At 37.0% G+C, this 23,046-nt stretch overlaps 4 protein-coding genes, 1 non-coding gene and 1 pseudogene across 7 annotated transcripts; 3 read left to right on the top strand and 3 right to left on the bottom strand.

Annotated features, from left to right (window-relative positions):
* On the top strand, window positions 4,295–8,218 carry LOC18775063 (heptahelical transmembrane protein 4). 3 transcript variants are annotated; one of them, XM_007205204.2, is made up of 4 exons: window positions 4,295–4,724; window positions 5,070–5,332; window positions 5,928–6,252; window positions 7,266–8,218. In XM_007205204.2, the coding sequence occupies exons 2-4, from the start codon at window positions 5,073–5,075 to the stop codon at window positions 7,917–7,919; spliced, it is 1,239 nt and encodes a 412-aa protein (XP_007205266.1). In that variant the 5' UTR covers window positions 4,295–4,724; window positions 5,070–5,072; the 3' UTR covers window positions 7,920–8,218. The 3 variants fall into 3 exon arrangements, with proteins under 3 accessions (XP_007205266.1, XP_020422095.1, XP_020422096.1); XM_020566506.1 differs by having other exon boundaries at window positions 4,345–4,724; window positions 5,928–6,240; XM_020566507.1 differs by lacking the exons at window positions 4,295–4,724; window positions 5,928–6,252 and having other exon boundaries at window positions 5,247–5,332.
* TRNAT-AGU lies at window positions 8,417–8,490 on the bottom strand. The gene has a single exon. It is a non-coding gene; the product is annotated as a tRNA-Thr (tRNA).
* On the top strand, window positions 9,138–10,690 carry LOC18772190 (glycosyltransferase 6). Its single transcript, XM_007208119.2, has one exon. It carries the CDS (start codon window positions 9,437–9,439, stop codon window positions 10,688–10,690), a length of 1,254 nt encoding a protein of 417 aa, XP_007208181.2. The 5' UTR covers window positions 9,138–9,436.
* LOC18775599 (galactomannan galactosyltransferase 1) lies at window positions 12,916–15,853 on the top strand. The gene is made up of 2 exons (XM_007205133.2): window positions 12,916–14,841; window positions 15,435–15,853. Exon 1 carries the CDS (start codon window positions 13,441–13,443, stop codon window positions 14,785–14,787), a length of 1,347 nt encoding a protein of 448 aa, XP_007205195.1. The 5' UTR covers window positions 12,916–13,440; the 3' UTR covers window positions 14,788–14,841; window positions 15,435–15,853.
* LOC18775439 lies at window positions 15,806–16,967 on the bottom strand. Its single transcript, XM_007208661.2, has 3 exons — window positions 16,653–16,967; window positions 16,246–16,546; window positions 15,806–16,131 (listed from the first exon to the last, which is right to left on the bottom strand). The coding sequence occupies exons 1-3, from the start codon at window positions 16,746–16,748 to the stop codon at window positions 16,043–16,045; spliced, it is 486 nt and encodes a 161-aa protein (XP_007208723.1). The 5' UTR covers window positions 16,749–16,967; the 3' UTR covers window positions 15,806–16,042.
* Window positions 17,246–20,624, bottom strand: LOC18774599 (annotated as a pseudogene).

Below are 23,046 nucleotides of genomic sequence, written 5' to 3'. Positions count from 1 at the left end.
TATTCCCGATTCCAATATTAGCAAAGAAACCACAAATCCAAGCACCATTAGAGTCCCTTAACAAGTCACCAGCAGTGATCTCCCAACAATTGGTTTTGTAGTTGCCATCCACATTCAAATTGTATCTGCCAGCAAAGAAGAGGACTCCAATGAACTTGGATGACCTCTCTTGCTGGCTTACAATTAACCATCTTATTTATATCAAGCCATTCACCAACAAACTTTAGGATTAGGGGTGTAAATTGGATTGGAAAATCCGATTCCGACTGATTCCGGTTTGAAATTTTTCAAAGAAATCCGACTCCGATACCTCCGATATCCGAAACTTCCGAAATCCGAAAAACTTCCAAAATTCTCCAAACCCATTCCGATCCGATTTTTTCGATATTTTCTGAAAAATTCCGACTTTATAATAATCTTTTATTATTTATACTTTTCATTGCATTGGTTTTTTATTTATAGGTTGTATATATGTGTCATTTATTATTTTTTATATTTAAGTACCTACATACAAATATTCGAATGTACATGTATACTAAAGTATATATTACTTTATGACTATATACAAAACATTCATATATGCTAAACATTGGAGTATATTAATTTATAAGCCTATTCACTAGTCATAATTGTAGCTAGGTTCCTTTGACTAGTACTACTTTGGAATGTTGAATTATGTTAGTTTGGTATGGTTTTATTATCCTCTGATTTTAACTCAAATTGAATCAAATTGTACCACTAAATGATTTATTAAATTGATCATGGTTTAGGGGATAAACGTTTTCCAAACTAGATCACACCACTTCTCATTGATCATGGTTCATGGGGTAATTTCAGTTTGTTATTTTGGAATATTGAATTATGTTAGTGTTCTATGGATTGATTTCTCCTATGCTTTTAGCTCAAATGGAATCAAATACCACTAAACTATTTATTAAATTGATCATATGGTTTAGGGGATAAAAATGCATGTATACTTATATAAATGTATGTGTGGCTATTATATTCAAACATACTATATATAAAAAATGCATGTATATTTATATATTCTATATATGTGTATATATAAAACACAAATACATGTACACATAAGAAGTATACACATGCCTACATATATACTAAAGGTATATTATATATACATATATGTGCACATGTATACAGGGACGGATCTATGCTATGTACAACCTGGCCTATAGCCCAGGTTAGGCTTTTTATTTTCTTATAGTTAGTGCTAATATTTAAGCATATATGATAAAAAAGTTGGTGGCATTGTTAGTGTAAAACTAGGCCTTTTAAACAAATAAAATGAAAAAAATATGTTCTCAAATTAAATTTATATATTTATGATTAATTCATAAGCCTCTCTTAAGAGTTTAGTTAAGCCTAAAATCTAATAGTTCAGTCAGGTAAATTTAACTTACTCCATTTTGAAATGCTGGGTCCGTACCTGCATGTATAGGAGTATGTATATTACTTTAAGCCTATGTATTTTTGGCTAATAGGCTTGTTTGTATATAACAAAGTGTGTATGTGTGGTTATTATATATAAACATACTATATAACAAAAATTCTTATGTGTGCTTGTTACTTATGAATCATAATAGGAGTATATGGGTGCTTGTCTAGAGCAAGACTAACACTTTTCTAAGAATGAACAAATATACAAATCACAAACTATTATTTCATTAATTTGTCATTAACTAATACCGCGCGAAATACTTTCATTTTGTTTTTAATGTATGTGTGTATCTTTTTTTGTTACAATGTATGTGTATGCATAAAACATTTCCCAAGTTATATTTATACAACCCAAAATTAAACAAACATTTAATTATATGAGACAAAAACTCTCTCTCCCTATATTAACTAAACACACATATAATTATAGGAAGTAATTAAAAAAATAAAAAAATTTGCCTTTTGTTGGGCCCTGCCTCCATCTCTCCCCCTTCTCCTTTTCTTTTTCTTTTTCCTTCTTCTTCCTCTTTTTTTGTTCTTATCTCTTCTACTTTTTCTCTCCATCTCTCAATCTCTCCCTTTGTCTCTTTTTTCCTCCTTCTTCTTCTTCTTCTTCCTCTTTGTCTTAGTCTCTCCCTCAGTCTCTTTTTTTCCATTTTCTTCCTCTCTCTTTGTCTATATTTTCTTCTTTTTTTCCCTTCTCTCTCTCTCTCTCTCTCTCTCTCTCTCTCTCTATGGTGATGGTGGTCTGATTAGGTGGTGGTTTGATTGGATATGGTTGGTACAGTGGTATTGATGCCAGGGTCAATTGGGTGTTGCCGCGTGATGTTATGACTTTTGGAGTTTTATGCGAGTGGTGCCAGTCCCACATTGACTGCAAACAGAACTTCAATTTTTTTCCTGCTCTATAAGAGCATCTCCACCCATAAGGGCTAAGGCAAGGGCAAGGGCAAGTAAGGGCTGCCACTATTCATGTGAATAGTAGCAACCTTGCCTTTTTTGGTTCCACCCCAAAAGGCTAGGGCAAGGGCAAGAAAAAAAAAAAGAATATGCAACAAAATATAAATTTGTTATGTATTTATAGGGAAAGTGAATAAAATTGTTATGTATTTATAGGGAAAACATCCATAATTTTTTGGTATTTTTTTTAAAAAAAATTTGATTTTTTTTTTTTCCATTTTTTTCAATTTTTTTGACTCGCTGATGTCAGCGTGACATCACCACTGACATCAGCGCCCTAGGACTGAAGCCCAGGCAAAATCTGCCCTTGGGCTTGCCTAGGCTGGTGGGACCCAGGGCTTGCCCGGGCTGCAGGTCGTGCGCTGGAGGGTCTTTTGGGCTGGCAGGGGGCCTTTTGCCCCGGTTGGTGGCATGCGCTGGACATGCTCTAAATATCTTCACCTTAGCAAAGTTCAGTAACACTTGATGGCTAGCCTACTGTTGGGCGGGCCTGGAATGTCAAAATCTTTTTGGGCTTTTTTAAATTCCCCTAATTTGAGATTTTAACAAATTGTCCAATTGATATTTTTGCTAAACGCATAGTTAAGCATATAGAGTGATATTCCGAAATTTTTCGAAAATAGTAATTTTCGGAAGTTTCCGAAAATACCGAGAATTTCGTATCAAAATAGAGTTAGTATATTCCGAATTTTTGGAATCGGCATCGGAGCTGAAAATCAATTCCGAAAAATTTTGAATCGAAATTCGGAACACCCGATCCGTTCCAGCCAAATTACACACATATGTAGGATAGTATGGAATTATAACGCCATTTCCAGCAGTGCCAAATAGTAGCAGTGAACACAAAGGCCCATAGCAAAACGCTTGGACTTCAGTTGCGATTTTCTAATGGGCAAAATGAAACCCGATATCTCAAAATATGTGAACACATTCAACCCGTCAGATGATCCTCCCAGCTGAATTTGGTCCCGCATCAAAAGCCCTGTATTTAGAGGACCACAATAGAAAATTCCCTTATGGCGCTAGCCTTATATAGACAGCCCAAGAAGAGGGCCCATTTACAAATCCTTCTAGACCTAGCAGATTGACTGGATGGGCTTTGTTCAAATTTAATGGGTTGCGGGGCCGCCATCCAAGTTCAACAATGGGTGGGTCCGGCTTCCTAAATAGGATATTTGGGTTAGGCCTTAGATTGAGTAGTCCAATAACCATCAAATATCCCTTGGTTTTCACATTCTCTCAATCTCTATCTTCAAGTTTTGTTTTGTTTTGTTTTTTCATTCTTTATTAGGTAATCTTTGTTTCCTTGTTTTAGATGATGGGGATAAGTAGAAGATCTTATCTCAAGCTTGGTAATTGCACTTGAAAATGACATAGCATTGCTTATGGTTATCTGAAATTGTATGCCCAAAGAAATGAGGAAGTTTTCCCTTCCCTTGTCATTCCTTAGATTTTAATTTTATGATGACAACATAGGTGATGATTCATAATCAAATTTTTAGTTATTTTTCATATATTTTAAGGATTTTAGCCTTTTTTTATTTATTAAAAATTTAAAAATATAGTCAAGACCGCCTCAAAACTCCTCAAGGAGTGCTCACCTCACGTATAGCGATGAAAACTCTAAAAGTCGAAAAAAGTGGCGAATTGTCTTTAATATGTCCGAGACTTTGCTAGTTATTTATTTATTTATTTTTCATTTTTAGATTAGTAATTTTTAAATTATTTTTTGCATTGAATTTAAAATTTTATATCAATTTGTCCATAGTGTATAATGTCGACACATGACAATGTCTGTTTGTTTTGTTCATTTAATAAATTTCCTGTGTGGTTGGTATTGAAATTCAATGCCATAAAATCTCGAAGGCCGCCGTGTTGTAACTAAGCACTAGAAAAAATATATTTCATTATTCACAGGACAAGTCATTTTCCTCCAAACGTGCCAAACCCAAACTCATATAAGCCCCTCTGCCCGATCAAGGAATGTCCATAGGCATCTCCGCATCTCCTCAAACGAATCTCTCCTCTCAATTTCCAAGCTATTTTAGCAACCGACGTCCAGTTTTCTCTTGTGGGTTTTTATCGATCCCCAAGAAAACCCAATCATTGACAAAATTCCTTGGCTTCTCATAATCCAAACACTCATTTTTGGAATTTATTCCTAACGACAATTGTTTCATTTCTGATTATCACCGCTCGAATATACATATATAAAAAAGGCAAACACTAAAAACCCATCTGAGCCAGAAGAATCTTCTTCTGGGGCTGCTTTGATTTTTCTCAGCTGGTGGTTCTTCAATTTGCAGGTACGTTTTCTTATCTGGGTTTTTCTCGTTGAGCTTTGCTTTCCCACAATTATGCAAATGATTGTTATTAGATTGTTGATGTTGTCTGCCGCTTGGTTTCCAAGAAAATGCAGCAAAAGAAAAAGGAAAATAAATTAACAATAAATTCTTTTTGTTGGGTTTTATGGGAAAATTTGATGCAATATTGGATCTTTTGTCTTCCATGCAATGAAAGATCAATGCTTTAGAATCTGGGTTTATTTCTTGGTATCTTATAATTTTCATTTTTTTGGGGTCAACTTTGGCAACCAAAAGAGCATTTTTCTTTTTTGTTAAGTGTAACATTGTGTGCTTGTGGTTGGACAGAAAATGGGCAGTGAGATCCAGAATTTTGAAGATTCAAAACTGTCATCTGAAGCAATGGAGGACCATCAGGCATGTTCACCGAAGGAAGGTAAAGGAAAGCGGCTGTGGAAGAAGGTGAAGTATCAGCTGGTTGAGTACCACACTTTACCCAACTACTTAAGGGACAACGAGTACATTTTGGGCCATTACCGGTCCGAATGGCCGTTGAAGCAGGTCTTGCTTAGTATGTTTACTATCCACAATGAGACGCTAAATGTTTGGACGTAAGGCTTTATCCTGTATATGAGTCATTTTTTCGATACATAAATGGGTTTTATTTTATATGATTCTTTTGTCTGTACCTATAATTTGTTTAATAGGTCTGTCGCCTTCAGATAACAGCTATTAATTTGGTGCTTAATTCAAATAGTTTCCATATTTTTCCCCTTGAAGTTTATAATATTTAATGGGAAGTTACATTTGTGAATTATAATGAGAAAGTAAAAACTGTTTAAAATATTGTTATTTCTTGTGAAGTTTATTAAAGTGGATTAGACTGAATGGCATTTTAGTTCGCATTCAAATTAGCTGAAAATGTCTTCCATATTTCTTTGTCAAACCTACGGCGTTTCACTAATGTAGAAGTATGTCTCCTTGTCTTTTTTTCCAGAGGTCTCCTGTTAGTCTTTTTTTCCAGAGGTCTCCTGTTAGTCTTTTTTTCCAGAGGTCTCCTGTTAGTCTTTTTTTCCAGAGGTCTCCTGTTAGTTGTCTTTAACTTTTATGCATATAACGTTTTGGTAACTGAAATGTAGGAACTCAAAGGCCATAAACTTCAACACTAGACAATCTCATTTCTCTAACAAATTATTACTTTCACAGGCATTTGATCGGGTTCTTCCTTTTTCTCTCCCTGACCATATACACTGCAATTAAGCTTCCAGAGGTCGTTGATCTTCATGCTCTACAGCATTTTCCTGATGTGCTGAAAAAAGCTGATTTGCACAAATTACATGAAGAATTCATGACATGCCTCCCTTCCTTACCCAACATGCCTGATCTGAACAGACTTAGAGGAGAGTTGAAGACTTCATTACCTTCAATGGATCTGCTCCCGTCACTCTCTGGTTGGCATGTCATGGAACTTCTGAATAATTGTTTGCCTCAACGATTCTCCCATGGCAACCAAACTGATGTTTGTGTTCTGGTACTCTTTAGCCCTAGAACGAATGATGTTAACTTATCATAAGATTGCTGATATTATTTATATATTATTAGTTATATTATTAATTATCTTTTAGGCGTTTAGAGTTTTCCATCATGTTCTCTAAGCCGAACCTGTTTGTATGGGAATTTCTTGCATTTAGTGGTCTCTAATGTCTGATGTCAAGGAATCCTCAAAGTTTAGAAAACTTAGAAAACAAGTTAAAAACGCAGAAATCATCTGTTGCTCCAAAATTGCAGGATTTGAAGACCGAATTAAATCATTTACTCTTCCATCTTTTTTGTTTGTAAACCCTAATGGGTTTGACAAAGATGTCTTCATCAATGTCACTCTCTGCTGAAATGACACTTTTTCTCTTGATTTCCTTAATTATCAGGGTCATCTCTTTCCTCTTTTGGGTTCTGCAAACAATTGATCTACTGTTGTTATAGTTGTCATATGTGTATAATATAACCCATGTGATAGTGCCCCTGGAATTACTTTTGAAGTTGAATTACCTCTTCATGGTTTTCTGTCAATTAGCTTATGCTAAATAGGGTCTTGCATCCTTTAATGAACATTTAACTGTTACTTTCTTCTCCAACCCAATAGGAGCAACAAATGGTTTATTTATAGTTGAAATAATTTTATATTTTGGCTACTCAAATTATCGTATAATTGTCCATGTAAGATTACATGCAGGAAAATTGAGCATACTCTGCATTGATAGTTGCATCCTATTTCCTAAATGGTTGATGTCTAGTGCTGGATGCATTCTTAATGCTGAGCAGTTTACAATTTTCTTATGCGACTAATGGTACTACAGTACTAGTTGCAATGAATCAATAGCCCCTTGAAGAAATGTATTAAATTGAACACAGATGCACAAACACACACAATCTTATTGTGTGAGTTCACTTTCAATTAAATCTACTTTCCATTGTCAATGTTAATGTTTATTGGGAGATGTATCCGGCTAATAGCTTTCTTTTTATTTGTTGTTCTGAATATTGCAGAGTAGCATGAAGGAGGATTTAGCGAACATAGTAGCACCACTTATGCTGAGGCCAATCACACGATGGCCATTCTTTGCTTTCTTGGGAGGAGCCATGTTTTGCTTGTTGTCCAGCAGTGCGTGCCATCTTCTCTCTTGCCATTCTGAGCGAATGTCATATATCATGCTCAGACTGGACTATGCTGGAATTGCAGCCCTTATATCTACCTCATTCTACCCCCTTGTCTACTACTCCTTCATGTGTAACCCTTTCTTCTGCAACCTCTACATGGGATTTATAACCCTCTTGGGAATTGCTACAGTATTGGTTTCCCTCATACCAGTCTTTCAGAATCCTGAATATCGTATTGTTCGTGTATCTCTATTTTTAAGCATGGGCATGTCTGGGATTTTACCTGTTATGCACAAGCTTGTCTTGTTTTCTGATCAACCTGAGGCACTCCACACAACCGGGTATGAGATTCTAATGGGGGCTCTCTATGGGGTTGGAGCCTTGGTTTATGCCACAAGGGTTCCGGAACGATGGATGCCTGGGAAATTCGACATTGCAGGGCATAGCCACCAATTGTTTCACATATTAGTAGTGGCAGGCGCGTACACTCATTACCGTGCAGGACTTGTTTACCTCAAATGGCGCGATCTAGAAGGTTGCTGAATTAGTAAATTAGGCAGATGGCCTCTAGTGTACTAGTGGGTGAGGTCTTTTGTTTGTTCTTCTTCTTTGTGTAGCTGAAAACTGAAGTTGGTGTAGTGTAGATATGTGATTGCCCATTGTCACTCAAATTCAAGCACAATGTTAAACGTTGTGCTTGGTTCCAAAGAAAAAAAAAATTATTTGTCAGAAATTGAAAAAAAAATTGTCTTGCAGTATTTAGCCGGACATGTGTAGAACAACTTGTAAGTTGTAATGTTCCTATCAAAATCCAATAAAATAAAGACGCTGGCTTCCCTCTAGTTTGTATTTTAAATTTAATTTTTTTTTCTTTCTAACTTTGAAGCTTATTAGGATAGCCCAGAAAAATGGGGAAAAAAAAGAAATTTTTTGCTTTCATTGAGAGTTGAACTCAAAAAAAGAAATTTTTTGCTTCCATTGAGAGTTGAACTCAAGACGTCTTGCTTACTCAGAAAAATGAAAAAAAGAAAGAAAAGTTTTGCTTTCATTGAGAGTCGAACTCAAGACCTCCCGCTTACTAAACGGGTGCTCTAACCAACTGAGCTATGAAAGCTTCTTGTTCACATAACCACGAGCAGTTAATTTAAAATAATTGATACTTGGGCCTGTGGGCCATTATGTCAGACGGACACAGACAGAACATTTACGCGTGTCGTTTTCCCTGGTGGCCCATGGAGTCATCGTGAAAGTAAGTAGAAAAAGAAAAGAAAAATTGTAAAAACAAATGAGAAGCATGAAAAGCATAAAGTTGTTGGTGATGAATAAGCAACGATTTCGTAATAATTATGTAATCTGCAGCTTTGGAAATTTACACAATTAGCTCAAGAGTTGAAGATTTCCCTCCTTTTTGGGGGTTTGTGGAGAAAGTTTCTAAAGATAAAAATGCATATCTAATTATGTAATTAACTGATTTGATCTTTTAGCTGATTACAGTATATCTTTAAAGATACAAATGAAATGACCAATTTATTGCAAATGCAATGTCTACAAAGTAGTCCTAATAAACTAAAAAAATTTAGCAGTGAAATTAGTATAGGAAATAATCTATGTTGTTGAATTTTTTCTAAAGTAAAATTATAGGGTTAAAGCCGCACGCCCTAAAGAATTTTTTTGACTCCTTTTCTGCATACTACTAGCACATTATGTTCTATGTGACGAAGTTTCAAATGCAAAGTAACATTCTGATAGTCTTAAAATCACTCAAATTACTCTGAACGATGTTACGATCACACTGAAAAATTATACATGACCGACCGAGCCAAGGGTTAGCACAAAGACAGTGTAAAACACCTTAGATCACTAGATCAATCCTAAAACACTGCAATAATTACCCACCATATTTGCCTCCATTGCTTTTAGGAAAACAATCCCTGTCTCCCATAAACGTCTTCCAAGCCACACCCAAAATCGAAAATCCCCAAACCCCATTTCTCTATCTTAAAAAAGAAGTCTTGCCCAGTTTCCCTCACAGTAATTTTCTCAGGCCCCAAACAACTTTTATGGCGAAATCGACCCATCAAACAAAACCCTGTGCAGACGGGTTTTGTTTTCTCGCTGGCCTCTTCTTCGGCCTTTTTTGTTTCTGGTCCCTAACCCTTTACCATTATAAACCCCATTTTGGCTTCATCCCTTTTTCTGCAAAAGCCTCAGATTACGGGGCCGAGGCTCCGATTCTCCATTCCGACCCACCCCATGAAACCTTCTACGACGACCCGGAACTGAGCTATTTCATAGAGAAGCCGGTCAATAACTGGGACCAGAAGAGGCACGTTTGGCTAGACCTTCACCCGTCATTCACCGCCGGGTCACGAGATCGGGTCCTCCTCGTCACCGGATCGCAGCCGTCCGTTTGTAAGAACCCGATTGGCGACCATCTCCTTCTGAGGTTCTTCAAGAACAAGGTGGACTATTGTCGTCTCCATGGCCACGACATTTTCTACAACGACGCATACTTGCATCCCAAGATGGACTCTTATTGGGCCAAGCTACCTATAATTCGGGCCGCGATGCTGGCCCACCCGGAAGCTGAATGGATCTGGTGGATGGACTCCGACGCCGTGTTCACCGACATGGAGTTTAAGGTTCCGCTGGGCCGGTACAAAGACCACAATCTTGTGGTCCATGGTTGGCCCAATATGGTTTACGAGGAGAAGAACAAAAGTTGGACCGGGCTTAACGCCGGCGTACTGTTAATCCGAAACTGTCAATGGTCCATGGATTTGATTGATGTATGGGTCTCGATGGGCCCATTGAGTCCGGATTTTGAAAGGTGGGGCCAGATTTTAACATCGGTATTTAAAGACAAGTTATTCTCGGTCTCGGACGATCAATCGTCTCTGATTTATTTACTTTTTACGAATAAAGAGAAATGGGGGGACAAGACTTATTTAGAAGGAGAGTATAATTTAGAAGGTTATTGGTTGGCTTTAGTTGGGAAATATGATACTTTGGCAGAGAGTTATATTAAGATGGAGCGAAACGAGGGCGTTTTGAGGAGGAGACATGCAGAGAAAGTAAATGACTGGTATGCTGCGGAGAGAGAAAAATATCTCCAGGGGCATGAGAGGAGACCTTTCGTGACGCATTTTACAGGTTGTCAACCTTGTAGTGGAGAGCACAATCCACAATATTCGGCCGATTCATGTTGGAATGAGATGAAGAGGGCTTTGAATTACGCGGATAATCAAGTGCTTAAGAACTATGGTTTTGTGCATCCGGAATTGAGTTCCTCAGAAGTTTCTGTTGTAATCTAATTATAATATTTTTATTTCAACTTATGATCCTTAGAATCCGTAGAGTGTACCAGCGAAGCCTCTAATATATTATCAAATTGGAAATGCTGCCAAATTAGAGAGAAAAAAAAAACAGTTGGTCAATAGAAAAACACATGAGTTATGGATGAACTAGTTGTTTATGTTAATAAAATGAATTAAAATATTAGGGTATTAGATTAGAGAGGCAAAGTATAAACAAACTACATATGGAAGTCATTATGTTGTGAATCTTCTGACACTCGTATCTGGCGCTCTTTTTGTGTTTATCATTGTTTACATGGTTATTGTACTATTTAGCTTACTAAAATATCAATGCAGATTATTTATTTTCTAATTTTTAAAGATTATCTTTTATCTATGACACTTCTTCCAATTGGGGAATTTTCTATGTGCTAACCATTTTCTAGGGAAAAAATGAAAATACATGTGTAGTTCAATTTGTTAAAATACATAGTTGAATTGAATCAACCAATTATAAACTAATGTTGGACAAAATATAGGTAAATTCCTACAAAGAAAAAATAAAGAAAATAACTTGGTTCAAATAGATATACCGTGCCGTCTCATTCTCATGGAAGATGGTCAAGTTATTTTGGTGCCATCCTGCCCACCACCATTATTCGAACTTTCAAATATGAGGGCTTTATTTATTTATTATTATTGTTTTTTTTTATTTAATAACACCTCAAAAATTAATCAACCACTCAATGGTTACAACATAACATATTTTTTTAATTATTTATTTATTTGGTTTCTGGTCTTTGAGTTTGAGTTGAATATCTCCTACGTACTCTTTTATATTTTTTTGTTATATTTTATTGCTTTAATTTCCAGGTATCTTCCAAGTCTTGGTCTTAGTTTCTGGCCTATATATTTTTGCTTTAATTTTGTCTTTTAGAATGATTTGTAAGCTGATGTATGGTGATAACCAAACGGGTTTATGATCAACTATATTATAACTTAAAGCAATCGACTTGTAAATTTCTAAAGTGTTGGATAAATAGGGTGAGGGGAAGAAGAACTAAACTTCAAATATTTAGAATCCATTTTTTTTAAAGTGTATATCAAATAGCAAAGGACCGACTAGTGTAGTATAGTGATTTAGAACAATTGCTCCCTATAAGAAAAATTTTGAGTTCGATTCATAGCATCCGTATAGTGTGTAAGTTAGTATACTATTGTCCATCTTAATAAAAATATCATTACAAAATAAGTTGTTATATATATATTTTTAAATTTTTTATTCGACAATGTAACAGATAAGAAGAACTAACTCTTTCCATAAATCGAGCATTGTATTTGCCAAATACCATGTCTTCGTGCTGATATGGTGTACGAACTATTGAAAATACATGTGTAGTTCAATTTGTTACAACCAATTATAAACTAATGTAGGATAAAATATGGGTAAATTCCTACGAAGAAAATAAAGAAAATAACTTGGTTCAAAATTGGCAAGAAATCAAGCAAGGCATGAAAGTTATACTCAAATATTGATTATGGCGTTAAAAATGGAAAAACGAATTATTGTTTGAATTTTCGGATTGCTTGAGAAAGTTTAAAGTGAATATGTTTCTGGTGAGGAAAATATTTTATTTAATATTTATTTTTAATTTTAGAATAAGTTACCATTTGTGATATTATTTTACCGATATGATTTTAAAATTAGGATTTGAACTGTGTTCTTATTAGTTAAGTTTAGGATTATTATGGAACTTTAGGATTTGCTAATTATTAAGGTTTTGAGTTTACTATTTAAACAACCCATGAGCTTGTATTTGTAATATTATTCATATTATTATCACTAGCCTCTCTGCACGCGCTTCCGCGCATGCGAGAGGTTTTTTTTTTAAAAAATTTAAATTTATTTTAAAATTAAAAAAATATAATGAATATTTGTGTTCCATAAAAATAGGACCCATTATCTGAATTTTCTTTTAATTTTAATTTTTTTAATACAAAAAATTGTGAATTTACCATATTATCCTCATTTAATTAATAATTTCAATTCTTAATATTTGCATTAACCAAGGGCATTTTCTGGTATTTTGAATGTTTCACCATTCTCTGCCTTTTGCTTTATATATATAGATAAAGTCATTATTGCGATTTTATCATATTTTTTTGTTGATTTCAATTTGTTAATTTCAGGGGTCAAATGCTAATCAGAGATTATTGGCCACTCTTAATTGTAATTTCAAATTCCTTCCCTTTAAGTTTTGGACTATATAGTTTTGAGGGATTATAAACACGGTCCGTGTTCCCTTACTGTCTCCTCAAAATGACCATAATACCCTCAACCGCTCTGATAAAACGCAGCCACACACTGTGTAAGACTGTAACCGTTGGTGTTGGTCACGAAAGTGAAAACGCCAATTGTAATTTCTGACCCAAAAGTGTCGGTTCATAATTACATAATCCAGGTGTCACCTTGAGCAAGACTTGACCAGACAAGGGACCCTCGTCCTGCCGTTGATCACGTTGAAGCCCTCTCTCCTGCCTGCCTGCCTTGTGGCGTACTTTAGCATCTTCTGCTCTTCAAAACCAACTGTGCACACTCCCTTTTAAGTCCCAACTTAAAAAACTTAAACCCTCTGCTAAGCATATCTATCGACACACCAGCAGAGAGACCAGAATAGAAGCTTAAAGAAACTTTATCCATCCATCCATCCATCCATGGCGGCCAAACGACGCCATTGAGAACCCAATCTCAGCCACACACAGCTATAATGCTCTCGCCTGAGCTCCCTCCAATGTCGAAACCCTCTCCCAGAACCAAGCCCTCTTCTTGGCTCGCCGATAGCTTGCTCTTCCTCAGCGGTGCATTTCTCGCTCTCCTCGTCCTCTTCACTTTTTACTCCTTCGTAAGCACTTATTCATCCCCCAATTTCGGCCGTACCGTCACTTCTCCGCCGCCCACCGCCGAACCCGATCAATGCGCCGACGATGCTAACCTGCGCCGCGACCCGCCGGACCCGACCTTTTACGACGACCGGGAAGTCCGGTACACGCTCGGGGACCCGGTTCAGAACTGGGACGAGAAGCGGCGGCAGTGGCTGCTCCTTCACCCCTCGCTCGCCCCCGGAGCAGGGGAGAGGATTCTGATGGTGACGGGATCTCAGCCGGCCGCGTGTCGCAATCCTATCGGCGATCATCTCCTCTTGCGATTCTTCAAGAACAAGGTGGACTACTGTAGACTCCACGGGCACGAAATCTTTTACAACAACGCGCTGCTGCACCCGCGGATGGGCAGCTACTGGGCCAAGCTGCCCGTAATCCGGGCCGCCATGGTGGCCCACCCGGAGGTCGAGTGGATCTGGTGGGTCGACTCGGACGCGTTGTTCACCGACATGGAGTTCAAGCTCCCGTTGGACCGGTACAAGAACCACAACCTCGTCGTCCACGGCTGGGCCCACCTGGTCATGGAGACGCACAGTTGGACGGGGCTCAACGCCGGCGTGCTCTTGATCAGGAACTGCCAGTGGACCATGGATTTCCTCGAGGTGTGGGCCAGCATGGGCCCACAGACCCCGGACTACGAGAAATGGGGAGAAACCCTCCGGTCAACGTTCAAAGACAAGGCGTTCCCGGAGTCAGACGATCAGACGGGCCTCGCTTACTTGATCTACAAGGAGAAGGAAAAGTGGGGGAAGAAGATTTATATGGAGAGCGAGTATTATTTTGAAGGGTACTGGGCGGAGATCGTCGGGACGCTTGACAAGATCGAGGACCGGTACGCGGAGATAGAGAGAGGGGAGGAGGACAATGCGGTGCGTTTAAGGAGGCGGCACGCGGAGAAGGTGAGCGAGCAATACGGTGAGTTTCGGGAGGAGTATTTGAGTGAGGCGGGGAACGGGAGAGGGAGCTGGAGGCGACCGTTCATCACGCACTTCACCGGATGCCAGCCGTGCAGTGGGAGGCACAACGAGATGTACAAGGCGAATTCGTGTTGGGATGGGATGGAGAAAGCGTTGAATTTCGCTGATAATCAAGTGCTTCGCAAATACGGTTACGTGCACCCGAGCACAATGGATCGTGCGGTCTCTACCGTGCCGTTTGATTACCCGTCCGAGTAAAGATTAGCCCATCAATTCAAGTCATCATACGGTCACTTTTAAAAAGAGAGGGACGTAAGTGCTATTGCTTTTGCTTATTCTGCTTTTGGGGTTTGCTTAATTAATTGATTAATTAGCTTTTTAGCTGAGCAAAAGCCAAAGGTGTTTGGCTTGTTGGTGGGTTTTAGATTTTTCAAGCGGTGCATGATGGGAGCATGATTTTCCACTTTTCATAGGTGATGATGAAAGCAAGCAAAGCATTATAATGTGTGTTTGCCTTTATTGTGTTGTGACTTAAAACTATGCTCCAAATAGCACACAAGAAAATGACTAAAATATTGGATTTGGATTTGTTCAGTTGAGAAGTTAGAGCTTCACACATAAAAGGTATCTGGGCAGTTGTTTCTAGATGATGACAATTTGAGGTCCCTTTTTAATGAGGAATTAAATAATTATAACCTTTCTCTTTAGACAAACAAAAAGAAACACATATTAAATTTCTTATTACCGTTTTATTAGCTGCTGCTGTCGCATAGCTACCTTACCTACCCCCTTTTATTTTGCAAGCATTACACTTCATTCTTCATAGCTTATTGTATTTGATAAGCTCTAAGCATTAATCATCTAGAACTTATGATGGTGTTTCATATTTTGATTCTTGATTATAGGAACTCTGGCTCTTCATGGTATATGCGCTATGCGAAGCTTCCGATAATTCCTGGACTACTGTCACTTTCGGTAGCCGGTAGCAGATAATTCCCGGACCAGTATCATTTCCGGTCACGTACTTACATGTTATGTATTGAGGCTAGTCTAGCAATATGCAGACATTTTCATTCTACAGTTTATATTGAGAATTCACTTCTACATTTTCCCTTTCTGGTTCTTAGTGCATGTTTATTTACATGTATTCGGGATGTATAGAGAAGTATCGAGTGCATCTCCCGCTTAGATTTTCAGCAGTTCTTGTAAATCCAAATGTTACTATGTACTTTTCTCAACAACAACAAAAGAAAGTTACTATGTACTTAGCCTAGAATGTAATAAATTTGGTTGAGAAACATTGGAAGCTCAACCTTTTATAGAACCAAGCTTAAGCATTTGTGCACATCATTTTGGTATACATTTCAATTTTCAGTATCCAGAGAAGTATACAAATCATAAAGTCATCCCAAGACATCAATCATTCATTTTCGTCACATTGTAAGCTAATTTTTTCTAACCACCAAGCAAACTTCTAGTAAGAAAAATTTCGTAGTGCATAATTGCCCTTCCTTCAATCTTGCTCTCTTTCCCTGGCCAGCTTCTTTGCCTTCCTCCTTTGCTTTACCTTGTTCTGATTACTGCAAGCAGGTGGCTCATCTCCTGAACAAACCCAGCCTCGTGTGAATTTTCAGTTTCCACTTTGTCATATAAAATTGTCAAAAACAGAACCCATAATTTAAAAAACGCAACAGCAAATATGAAAAAATTTCTAACCTGGTTTCTCGACGATAGCAGCATCAGGTTCCTCAGAGGCATTACGTCGAACACCTTGAGCTTCGTTTTCACCTTGATCGACGGTTGGAGGTAAAAGGGGCCCAATAAGTTCCCTACGGCGGGAAGCATCTTCCTTGAGCTTCTTCTTGCGGAGTCTCTTCCGCTGAGCCCTTGTAAGCCTCTGAGGCTCACTTTCACCATTACCATCATCGTCACCGCTCGTCGTTGCAGACCCACTTTCCCCCAAGTCTTCTTCAAAGTCTTGAAGCAAAATGCTCAATGGCACGTCCTCATCTTTTGGCTGTAAACAATTTGATCCTTCGTTACAATGAAAAAGTATAAAAAAGATGAGAGAGAGAGAGAGAGAGAGAGAGAGAGAGAGAGAGAGAAAGAAAGAGAGTGCGTACACTGTGTACTGGTGGTGATGATGGAGGGGAAGGAGGCGGGAAAAGTGTGTTGAGGACAGCTTCATTGAACTTGCGTCTCTTCTCTTCCCTGCGCATCTTGATGAAAAAAATAACCAAAAACCACTGAAATTGCTTGGTTCTTAGCTTTAAACAAGAAACGATTTACCACTCGCTGTTTGGGATCGTTTCTCTGGAAGTTACAGTTTGGCCAAGGGGTTGTTTTGTTTTCTAAGCTCTGGTTTCCAGCTTATACTCTGCTGCAGCTTTTAAATTAAATGAGTTTTTATGGTTGAAAACTAATCTTATGTGAGCTGTTATTGGTACTCCTCATAATGAAAGAATGAGGGAGAAATGAGTGCGGATGACTATTTTGGAGTGTTAAAACAAGGATACTACTTGCCTCTTTACATGTACTCCTTCACGCAAATTATAGTTTGACACATATATAATAATTCATCAAAAACACAAAAAGAAAAACTTTTACACACATGTTACACTGTAGAAGCACCTACTTATCTGATAAGGAGGGAAGTATTTTCCTTAAAACAATATTGTCGCCACATACATAACAGACATAAAATATACAAAAATTTATTGAACATTTTTATCCGAATTCAATATTAAATAATAAGGAAACACGGTAACAAAAGGTGCTTATGTAACTAAAAATTTTGCAACTCTGGAAACGGTGGTCACAGTGGGTCTTGGGAGATCCACCTTTTGAACATGGCAAAGCACTCCTTAGGCTTATACTCTGGAGCTGTGTGACCTCCTCCCTACACAGAAACAACAAATCATGAAGAATTCAATTTTCTATAATATTAGGCCACCATTTCCGCTACGAACCTTAGTGTAGGAAATTCACTAGCACTCTTACTTTAACAGTTGCAAATGTAAAGTTGTTTGAATGTTTCCTTGAGTATCTGCACACAGGAAACAACAGCAGTAAGCGAGATTTCAATTCAAACAACTGCAACCCTGCAATTTCACCGTCAACCAGCCACGGTCTCCAGAGATGAATGACGGTAAAGTTCAGAGACCTAATCCATGCGAGGGTTCCCAGGTAGGGTACCACCATGTCATGGTCACCGCTGCATAAACATATACTTCTCAAAGACCTCAGAAATTCACAAATCTAACTTCAACTACATTCGTTTGTGTCACCAATTGGGAAACGATGCCTAGTATTTACCACATAGGATAAACTTTGGGCGACTGCATGAGAAGAGATGAGTGCAAAACCTGTATATTAGAGCTCGATAACCTCTGGTGTTGAGAGATAGATGATAGCTAACCACACTTTGGAAATATCTTCTGTATGGCAAGCTGCTGCTGTTGCATCTCATCCAGAAAATCCTCTGCTTTTATTCCCAAAAGGTAAAACGAAATGTCATTTTTGTTCACAGCAGGAATTTTTGTGTATAATATGCGCGCACGCACACACACATCTATGTAGAGTCAAGCATTTCCTACAGTGAGTTTACTTTACAGTTGTTCAACATTCTCTTACATTGTGAACATGAAGCGCCTTTTGAACATTATCATCGTTCGCCCAAACATGGATGAGTAAATTCTTGTAATCCTGTAAAGTGGGCCGTCATTTCCTCAACACCTAGCTCATTAGAAGTACTATAGAGAATTGAAGAATTACCCTGCACCCAAATTTTGGAAAACCAAGTCCTGGCTCTTGAAGTTTTGGAAAAAGGCTCAGATGAATCAAGTTAAGTTTAAATTGCGAATCTTCCGAGCTTTCCAGGAGATTCTTCTGGTGGTCCTTACTATTTGAATCAGAGCTTGGTCTACACTGAGGCTCCAAGATGAGCTCAAAATTTAATTTTTCAGTGCACTACAAAGGCAAACAAAATGGTATCTAATAAACAACGTGGATAAAATGTAGGGAAACAGATTATAATCTAGTTTGAATAGGAAAAAGACATATATATATATTTATATATATGTAAAAATGTTCCCACCACTGAGAAAGCCTGGAGATCCATTGCACATTGTTTATTGCTTTGGTTGATTCCTGTGTACAGTCCTCTGCAACTCTTTTTTGCTGACTAAGAAAAATGTGCAGCCACTTAAATATTCATATTAAAAGCACGTCAAACTAAGCAGATCAATGGAAACTAGATGCGTTACATTCATGGATGACGAACTTGAGGATATAGATAATTGATTGTTTTAGGTACCTTGTAGAGTTCATCTGGTATAAGTGCGAGTCGATGGGCAAATGGAACCCTTGAATTTGCATCAATATTAATATCTGTCGATGGGTTCCTGAGTAAATAACCCTGGAAAAGTTTCTGAAAGTTCTTACGCCCTATAGAAAATTCAACTTCCTAGTGAAGTAACAAAGTTTGGTCCTATAATACATACTTTGAAATTGATTTCTGGTATGCTTCCAGCTTCAATACCTGCAGTATCATAGCATGCTGGTTAATTAGTCCATCGACAGTTAATTATATGAGAAATTGTGTGAGATGTCACCAACCTTTGCTATTTCTTCAGCTACAACTGGAACAATCATGCCAGAGAATGAGTCACCAGCAATGTAGATTGGGTTTGAAATGAATAAGAAGAAGACGATGCACACAAATCAAGTTCATGAACATATAACATAAATGCTTTAGTAAAGAATAATATTCTCTTTCGTACTAGATACAGATCTTAGTAGAGTCACGAAACATCTTATTGTGCATAATGCCGGGTGCTTGTGTTTGCATATCATCTCAATGCAATTGTTGTGCTAATTTACCTTCTTGAGGAAACCATAAATATGATTAACAAACAAAGTATCACTGGACCCTTTCGAGCTTCTTGAATATGAAAACCCGGTGCCAATAGGTGCATCCACAAATATTATGCTGGAAACCTAATGCATCACGATTATGCACAAAACAACATTAGGAAATTGCAGTAAGAGAAGAGCAGTTGTCCAAGAATAAGGATAGTTAACTTGCACATTTGAACAGGTCAGAAATTTATCTTGCCTTTGTCCATGAGTATGGATTAATCACAAAAGTTGGTAAGCTGCCATTATACTCTACCATGTTAAACTTCATAGGGCCTACACAAAACCACAAATTAGTCAAAAGCTTCTTGCGGACTGAGGGTAAGGCTCATTTAAGATGGAAAGCATTTCATTGTGAAGGAATTAGAAGCTGGTAAGCACTTGTTGGAGACCAGTCACTCAGTGGAAAGGTGATCGAGAAAGCTTAAAAAGACAAAGTTACAATAAGTCTTTTTTATTTTATTTTCTGGAACAGTAAAACTTGTACTTCATGAGAAATGCTCTTATGTTCAAACTCTCATTCTAGACTACTATTAGTATTAGGTAGACTTTTATTCCTATGAGTGTGTGATGTGTCGTTCAGATTCACAATCTCTACTATCTTATGATTGCTGCTTTAGACTAATTGTGTGTATAACATGGATACTAGACTAAAGCATCAGACTTTCACATTAATCAAATGATAAATCACAACAAAAGAAGAAGGAAAAAAAAAAAAGTCATAGAAATATTGTAGCACATTAGTCTAAGTTGCATTTGGTGTACAAACCAATCTCAAAAGCAACCCCAGATAGACCAGAGCAAGTAGGACCACCAGTGAGCCAGAGCATAAGAGGATCATCCCTTGGGTTTCTTTCAGATTCAACAAAGTAATAGAAGAGCTGCACATCTTCTTTCTCATCAGCCCCAATATACCTGAAACCCATCACCAAGGCCACACACACACACACACACAGATATATATTTGAAATGTGCTGAGATTAATTTGGCATGATCTTACAAATTCATGGATGAATTTATTCCAAAATATTTGTAAATTCAACAAAGAAAACAGAAGGGGTTGAAAGAGGAATGAGCACTATTGAGTAGCAGATGTCTCACCCAGTTTCAAGTTTGAAGGGAAGGGAACCAGGAAATCCTGGCAGGGACTTGATAATTGTGCAAGTAACCAGCTGTGATTTTGAGCAAAGCAGCAGATTAAAGATCATACGCAAACAAAGCCACTTGATATATTTTGCACAAAACTCTTCTCCCATCTTCTCAAAGTGTTCTTGGGGGACTGTGAAACGATTTTGAGTGTTGTAACTAGTTGCATGGTCGATGCCATGTGTCCACTTTTTGGTTTATGGGTTGTCAGAGTCACTTCTGGGTTTACTCTTTACGCACATTTATGTTTATTCCAGTTCGATTTGGATCGGTTTCACAATACAATACAAAATTATGTCATCTTTTTATGTTTTAATTTTGTTAAAAAGAAATAGTATTTTTTTTAATAAAAGAAATAGTATTGTCACTGGTTATGCTTTTGTTTTTAAATTTTTTAAAAAGAAATAATATAGTTGTGCAGTTATACTTGATTTTTTTTTTATTTACAGAAATCGTATAGTCGAACGGTTATAATCGATTTTTTATTTTTTATTTTAAAAAAAATAGTATAGGCTTTTTCTCTAATTTTTGGAAAAAAAATAGTATCACCGCACAACTATACATGAATTTTTATTTTTATTTTTTAAAAGAAATAGAATCAATTTTTTCTATTTTTTGTTGTACTAAGTTTAAAAAAATAATAATAATATAGCCATGCTTATATATATACTCGGATTCTTTTTTTTCTTTTAAATTTGTTTACCCTCACCATAAATTTCCTTAAACTAGGACTGGGCATTTGGACCAACAAAACTGGTTTGCATAAATGTTAATTTTATTTATAAAGTTGGGGTTAGTGTGACTCGAAACCTTGACCTCCAATGTATACCCTCATTTCCAACCCACCGAGATAACAAGTTATTTTGTGTTAAATATTTATAACTAATATATTTAAATGATATCAATTACAACAAAACTTTTAAAAAAATATAAATGTCAGAGTTAAAACCCTAACCATACTCATTCTTGCGCCGCTTCATTTCTGACGTCTATACTCGATTTTTTAATAATTTTTTTTTAATAAAAAATATAGTATAGCCGCGCGGCTATACTCGTCCGCACGGTTATACCCGGTTTTGTTAATTTTTTTAAAAAGAAATAGTAGAGCCGCGCGGCTATACCCGGTTTTTTAATTTTTTAGAGCAATAGTATAGCCGGCCGGCTATACTTGGCTTTTTAATTTTTTTTATATAAATAAATGGTATCGTCGCCCGATTATACTTTGTTTTTCTAATTTTTTAAAAAAGAAATAGTATAGCTAGGCGGCTATACTCGGTTTTGTTTCCTAAATTTTGTTATAAAAAGAAATAGTATAGCCTTTTTGCTATACGCCGATTTTTATTTTAAAGAAATAGTATAGCCATTTGGTGATACTCAGTTTTTTTTTATTTAAAAAAAAAAGAAATAGTATAGCCTTTCGGTGATACTCAGTTTAGAAAAAGAAAAAGAAATAGTACAACCGTACGACTATACTTGGTTTTTTCTATATTTTTTAAAAAGAAATAGTATAGCCTCGCGGCCTAGAATACTTATTTTTGAAAAGAAATGATATCAATTACAACAAAACTTTTAAAAAATATAAATGTTAGAGTTAAAACCCTAACAATAGTCATTCTCTTGCGCTGTTTCATTTCAGACGTCTTCTTTATTTTTTTTTGGTTCAGACGCCGCCTTCTTAAGTTCATCTCTCTCTCTTCGTCGGGCCTAAGTGGGCTTTAGTTGATGCATGATTCATGCCAATGATTTGCAGCAAACTGGATCAGTAGGAAAATAAGATTTTTGTTCTTGTTGATCGAAGTAGGAAAATAAGATGATTGGTCACTTCAATGGAAAACCTAGTAAATATACTTGAGGCATGCAACTATAGTTCATCATGGTATTGGGAGTGATTTATTATCACTAAATATAAAAGATTGTAGCTCAAGTGCTACTAATTCCTCAACTGAAATCGAGAAATGAATCTCGTCACTTAGCAATATATTCAAAAGTTGTGGTTAGATTTGAGAATCAATTGCGCCTTCAATCATTGAGAGGTTTGTTGCAACTTGCAACGATGTCAAACAGGCTTGAGATTGCAATCTCAAAGTGGACGCACTCTACTCTAATACAAAGAGATTTCAACCTTAACGACGGAGTTAAAACTTGGTGGGCCCACTCACCCAGATCTTCAGTGTAAATACGACTCAGCAGCACCAATAAATATTCTAGCCAAACCAAAAATTACAAAATACCCAATACAATCTAATTTCTTCTGCCCACTCAAACTTAATCCACTCAAATTTGTCCCTTTAACAAAAATAATAGTCCAGCCCACTCAAACTTTCTCCTCTAACAAAAACAATAAGGGCATGTTTACGTATCAGTAATGGGTATGGGAGGAAAGGGAATGATTTCCATTCCTGACTTCCCCTGCGTTTACTTGCAATCAAGAATGAAAAAATAAGTGGGCCCCAC

This window comes from Prunus persica, chromosome G6 (assembly GCF_000346465.2).
Source record: "Prunus persica cultivar Lovell chromosome G6, Prunus_persica_NCBIv2, whole genome shotgun sequence".
Classification (NCBI taxonomy): Eukaryota; Viridiplantae; Streptophyta; class Magnoliopsida; order Rosales; family Rosaceae; genus Prunus; species Prunus persica.
This window is presented reverse-complemented; position numbering and strand designations above follow the sequence as displayed.